The sequence below is a fragment of the Oncorhynchus mykiss genome, chromosome 21 (assembly GCF_013265735.2).
Source record: "Oncorhynchus mykiss isolate Arlee chromosome 21, USDA_OmykA_1.1, whole genome shotgun sequence".
NCBI lineage: Eukaryota > Metazoa > Chordata > Actinopteri > Salmoniformes > Salmonidae > Oncorhynchus > Oncorhynchus mykiss.
The window spans coordinates 1,300,321-1,306,320 of record NC_048585.1 but is presented as its reverse complement, the minus strand read 5'-3'; the positions used below and the strand labels follow the sequence as shown (position 1 = coordinate 1,306,320).

General features: G+C 47.1%; 1 protein-coding gene across 5 annotated transcripts in view; it reads right to left on the bottom strand.

Annotated features, from left to right (window-relative positions):
* Nucleotides 1–417: 417 nt before the first annotated feature.
* LOC110518351 (voltage-dependent L-type calcium channel subunit alpha-1C) overlaps nt 418–6,000 on the bottom strand; it is a 149,190-nt gene continuing 143,607 nt past the window's right edge. For all 5 annotated transcript variants that reach the window (XM_036956552.1, XM_036956550.1, XM_036956551.1 and 2 more), the window contains 2 exons: nt 4,825–5,196; nt 418–4,297 (listed from right to left, as the gene is read on the bottom strand). In XM_036956552.1, coding sequence (XP_036812447.1) covers nt 3,851–4,297; nt 4,825–5,196 — 819 coding nt within the window. In that variant the 3' untranslated portion in view covers nt 418–3,850. The remainder of the gene's footprint in view (nt 4,298–4,824; nt 5,197–6,000) is intronic.

Below are 6,000 nucleotides of genomic sequence, written 5' to 3'. Positions count from 1 at the left end.
GTGGTAGTATGGTAACGTAGTAGAATGGTAACGTGGTAGTATGGTAACGTGGTAGGATGGTAACGTGGTAGGATGGTAACGTGGTAGGATGGTCACGTGGTAGGATGGTAAAGTGGTAGGATGGTAATGCGGTAGGATGGTAACGTGGTAGAAGGATAACGTGGTAGGATGGTAACGTGGTAGATTGGTAACTTGGTAGGATGGTAATGCAGTAGGATGGTAACTTGGTAGGATGGTAACGTGGTAGGATGGAGTTTTGGATTACCGTAACTAACAACATCTCTGGGATATATAGGGAACGGGAAAGACCGTCATCATCATTACAATCTGTCCTGCAAGACTGACAGCCCAAAGACCTCCTCAACCTTGATGTTCAGACCCAGGATTTAAAAAAAAAAGGATTTTGGACGTCGGAAAAAGCATTGAAAATATATATTTTATAAATGTTTGAAGCTTCACACGTGTGCACTGTACAGACAACGTAGTGACATCCTAGACAGTCCTTACTGTACCACAGAGATTCATACTGTATCATCAGGATACATTTATCACACTACAATATCATCGATACGTCGGAACACTTTGAACATCATATTTGCATAATTAGGTTGATAATAATACAGGTGTCAGTCTGAGTCATGCTTACGGTCAGTAGCCCCACAAGGCAGAGACCTCCAACGGGACATGTAGAATCACAATCCCACTCATCATGTTTGTCTCCCTGTAAAGCGTTTACCGGAAAAAGCCTCCTAACGCTAACTGTCCTGCTATTAACGTGGCATTCCTTCTTTACGCACCAAATATTATCTTTGTCTCTTTGTCTACGAGTACCGTCTGGCTGCAGTCTGTGTGTTAGGGTCATTAATTCTGTCTGTCGGCGATGACGCAATGGACAGGAGCGCAGAGCCTGTTCACATGCATCTCATTAGGCCTGGCAGGCCCATAGAGTTGGATAGAGGGCACATTTGGCCAGTTTTAACATAGAGATGAGCTCTCTACTACATATCTATGGGAGTGCCTAACAGGGTGATGATGTATAGTAATCATCATGTCACAGCTCAGGTGTCGAAGGTCACAGAGCTCCTGTCTGATTGGCTTATGCTGTTCTGTTCTCTGATTGGTCTATCATGTCCTGTTCTCTGATTGGTCTAGCCCGTCCTGCCCTCTGATAGGCTCCTCGATGAGATCTGATCAAAACCTCAGTAGTTCAATATTCAGAACAACAAACAACCATCAAATAATTGAAGCAGCGATAGGAGGAAAAACACTCAGCTTTGGAAGCATGCCTGTCCAATGTTTTTTTTCTGTTCAGGTGGTAGGGTGATAGATAAAACGAGAAACATGACACCATACTTAGTTAATGCTACCTTAATTTAACCGTTTAGGTGTAGTGTTGCTTTTAAGAAACAGCGATACATATTTCACCCCCTTCACCTCCACCAAATACAGCTTTCACCTCAGGGACAAAATAAATAAATTAATACAAGGTGTTTAAAAGATGCATACTGATAGGTACACCTTTGACAACATCCTGCCGCTGCCCCCCCCACACACACAGGTTTCAATACTTCTTAACTTCTTAAAATCTCCTAAAACATAAATCAAGCAAAATACACAGTTAGGGCCAGCACCCCGATTTGGGCACAAATAAGGATAAATAACATCATGAAAAATAACAAATTAACAAATCAAGTCTGGCCAGTTTTGCACAATACTGTTTGTGTGTGTGTGTGTGTGTAAAATACATGAAGTGGATCGGATTCTGATCTGTGTGTTGTGGTGATTATAGCGACTTGGCACCAACACCTAGCCACTGTATTGTCACAGACAAGAAAGGCCACAGCTTACCTCAGCCCTGCCCAGTTTCTTCTCCTCCTCTCCTACACTCATTCCCCAAAACATCATACAGCGAGGATAGCAGGATGAACGGACCACTGAGGAGTTTAAAACTAGAACCGATAAACTACTACAACCAAAACAACGCAGATTTAATAACTGAACTGAGAGAGAGAGAGAGAGAGAGAGAGAGAGAGAGAGAGAGAGAGAGAGAACAAACGGAGGATGGGAGGTTGAGGTAACCAGGGCAGCTAGGTGGCGCTGTCCCTGTTTAGAACCAGACGTTAGTCACTAGTGACGTTAGACGTTAGTGGCTGCATGTGATGAGGAAGTGGCGGCATTATGACAGAGAGGGAGGTGAGCGAGTGGTGGAGGGAGGAAAGAGGGATGGAGGAGAGGAGGAGGGCGTAGGGTGTTGGTGGACAGCACGACAGCTGAGCATGATGAAGATAAACAGATCCTGGATGTCAGTGTCTCTCGGTGTTGGTCTCTGTTGCTGGCTCCTCCTTACAGATAAACAGATCCTGGATGTCAGTGTCTCTCGGTGTTGCTCTCTGTTGCTGGCTCCTTCTTAAAGATAAACAGATCCTGGATGTCAGTGTCTCTCGGTGTTGCTCTCTGTTGCTGGCTCCTCCTTACAGATAAACAGATCCTGGATGTCAGTGTCTCTCGGTGTTGCTCTCTGTTGCTGGCTCCTCCTTACAGATAAACAGATCCTGGATGTCAGTGTCTCTCCCTGTCGTTGGCTCCTCCGTACAGTCCAGTGTCAATGTTTAATGTCAATATAGAAATCCTGGGTGAGGGTCCGTCCCTTAAACACGTCCCCCTCGCTGGCAGTTCCCTCTTCCAAAGGTTTAATGTGTTGGTCGCCAGCAGAATCCAGCAGTCTTACAGTAGGTGGCCCAGCTCTGAAGGGCAATGCAGCGCGAGAAGGAATAGGAAGAAGACCTTTGAACTTCAACAGCACGACCTCTAACCTCTTAACTCCGCCGGGGCAGAGGTTATTTATTATCCCAGAATGCATCTGCCTGGTGGCCACAGCGACGAAAATGACGCACTTGAAGAACGAAGGGAAGGGAAGACAGAAACAACACATGGAATACAAACATACAGTTCCTCTTCCTCCTCTATTCTCCTGACTGTTGTCCTTTTCATATTGGCTCCCCTACTCCTCCTCTATTCTCCTGACTGTTGTCCTTTTCATATTGGCTCCCCTACTCCTCCTCTATTCTCCTGACTGTTGTCCTTTTCATTTTGGCTCCCCTACTCCTCCTCTATTCTCCTGACTGTTGTCCTTTTCATATTGGCTCCCCTACTCCTCCTCTATTCTCCTGACTGTTGTCCTTTTCATTTTGGCTTCCCTACTCCTCCTCTATTCTCCTGACTGTTGTCCTTTTCATATTGACTCCCCTACTCCTCCTCTATTCTCCTGACTGTTGTCCTTTTCATATTGTCTCCCCTACTCCTCCTCTATTCTCCTGACTGTTGTCCTTTTCATATTGGCTCCCCTACTCCACCATTTGTTCAAGGACGTGATAACTGTGAGGCACTTTTGAAACACCCAGAGACACACCTAAACACACACACACACACACACACACACACACACACACACACACACACACACACACACACACACACACACACACACACACACACACACACACACACACACACACACACACACACACACACACACACACACACACACACACACACGAAAACCCATCTCAATCCAATCAAATAAAGTATCTTCCATAAAAGGTTTTAAGTATGTTTAGAAGTAATGGTCTGTGGACCGCTGACACCAGGTCTCATCCAGCAGACAGAGAGAGAGAGATAGAGGGGGTCCAGACAGAGAGAGAGAGATAGAGGGGGTCCAGACAGAGAGAGAGAGATAGAGGGGGTCCAGACAGAGAGAGAGAGAGATAGAGGGGGTCCAGACAGAGAGAGAGAGATAGAGGGGGTCCAGACAGAGGTTCACTGTTGCTGCTGTGTGTGTGAGGGTCCAACCCTACAAACTGGTCACACACTCCATGTCCTCATCCTCCAACAGGCCGCTGTTCCTCTGCCCAACCTCAACCACCACCTCCACACCCCCGGTGTGCTCTTCCTCCCCTCCCACCACCTCCAACCCCTCCTCATCCTCCGGATCCCCGTGCTGTCCTAGGTGAGTGGCCCCTAGTAGCTCCTCAATCTCCCCAGGGGCCGTGGCCCCCCGAACGGCCCCAGGCCCATCGCTGAGGCCTGGCTCCTGGGAAGCAGCATGGTCCCTGTTGCAGTGCATGTAGGGTAAAAGGTTGCCGTTGGGACTGGGCTGGCTGTTGCCATTGAGGATGTTGTCGGCTGCGTTCTCCATCTCCTCGATGGTCATGTCACACGCGTCCGCCAGCTCCTGCTTGGTCACCTCGATGAAGGACGGGTCCTGAGCGAAATGGCCCAGGCCCTCTGATATCAACACCTGTATAGAGAGAGAGAATTAAATGAGGATATTGACTTTGAGCTGAAGATCTAGAGGAGATGTAAGGGGAGATGCTGTGTGAGGTATGAACTTCTACTAACTTGACCTCTGGGTTGTTGTTCTGCCCAGAGAAAACTCAGATATGAGGAGAATATATCATGTTGAGAGAGAGAGAGAGAGAGAGAGAGATAGAGAGAGAGAGAGAGAGAGAGAGAGAGAGAGAGAGATAAAGAGAGAGAGACAGAGAGAGAGAGAGAGAGACAGAGAGAGAGAGAGAGAGAGACAGAGAGAGATAAAGACAGAGATAGACAGAGAGAGAGAGAGAGAGAGAGAGAGACAAAGAGAGAGAGACAAAGAGAGAGAGAGAGAGAGACAGAGAGAGAGAGAGACAGAGAGAGAGACAGAGAGAGAGAGAGAGAGAGAGAGAGAGACAGAGAGAGAGAGAGAGAGAGAGAGAGAGAGAGAGAGAGAGAGAGAGGCAGAGAGAGAGATGGAGAGCAGAGATGAAACATTCATCATTCACTCACAGCTTCCACCAGACTGCCGGCGCTGCCGTGGGACAACGATGTAGCGTCCTTGTGCACCGTGCTAGGCACAGTGAGGGAGACGGGCCGCGGCGGCCGCTGGCTAGCCGTACCCACCCGAGGGCTGATACCAGGACTGTTCCCGTTGCTGTCGCTGTACCACGGCCCACAGTTGACCGAGGGCAGGCTGGAGTTGAGCTCGTAGGAGCCGGTGCCAGGGCCCGTGCCCTGGAGACGAAGGGTGGGCACACGCTGGTAGGAGGCCTGGCTACCCCGGCCTGTGGGACTGGTAGGAGACGTAGAGCAGAGCTGCGTGAAGAGGGTCGGGGAGTGGCTCCGTCGAAGCAGGGGGCTCAGACCTGCTACTGCTAGTGCCTGGGAGGGTGGGTGGTGGGGGAAGGAGTTATGTTTAGAAATGCGCATATGAAAAATAAACGTGAGTGTGTGTGATCCATTGGTGATTGTGTGTATGATCCATTAGTGTGTGTGTGTGTGTGTGTGTGTGTGTGTGTGTGTGTCATGAATAAAGAGATAAAGAAGAGATAATTAGTCATAAAATCATGATATACTGTATAGTGGGTGCAGATGTGTACAACTGATCTAGGTATGTAATGATCAGGTGTGTACAACTGATCTAGGTATAGAATGATCAGGTGTGTAAAACTGACCTAGGTGTAGAATGATCAGGTGTGTAAAACTGATCTAGGTATAGAATGATCAGGTGTGTAAAACTGATCTAGGTGTAGAATGATCAGGTGTGTACAACTGACCTAGGTGTAGAATGATCAGGTGTGTAAAATTGATCTAGGTGTAGAATGATCAGGTGTGTAAAATTGATCTAGGTGTAGAATGATCAGGTGTGTAAAACTGATCTAGGTGTAGAATGATCAGGTGTGTAAAACTGATCTAGCAGTAGAATGATCAGGTGTGTACATTTTATATAGGTGTAGAATGATCAGGTGTGTACATTTATGTAGGTATAGAATGATCAGATGTGTAAAACTGATCTAGGTATAGAATGATCAGGTGTGTAAAATTGATCTAGCTGTAGAATGATCAGGTGTGTAAAATTGATCTAGCTGTAGAATGATCAGGTGTGTAAAATTGATCTAGCTGTAGAATGATCAGGTTTGTAAAATTGATCTAGGTGTAGAATGATCAGGTGTGTAAAACTGATCT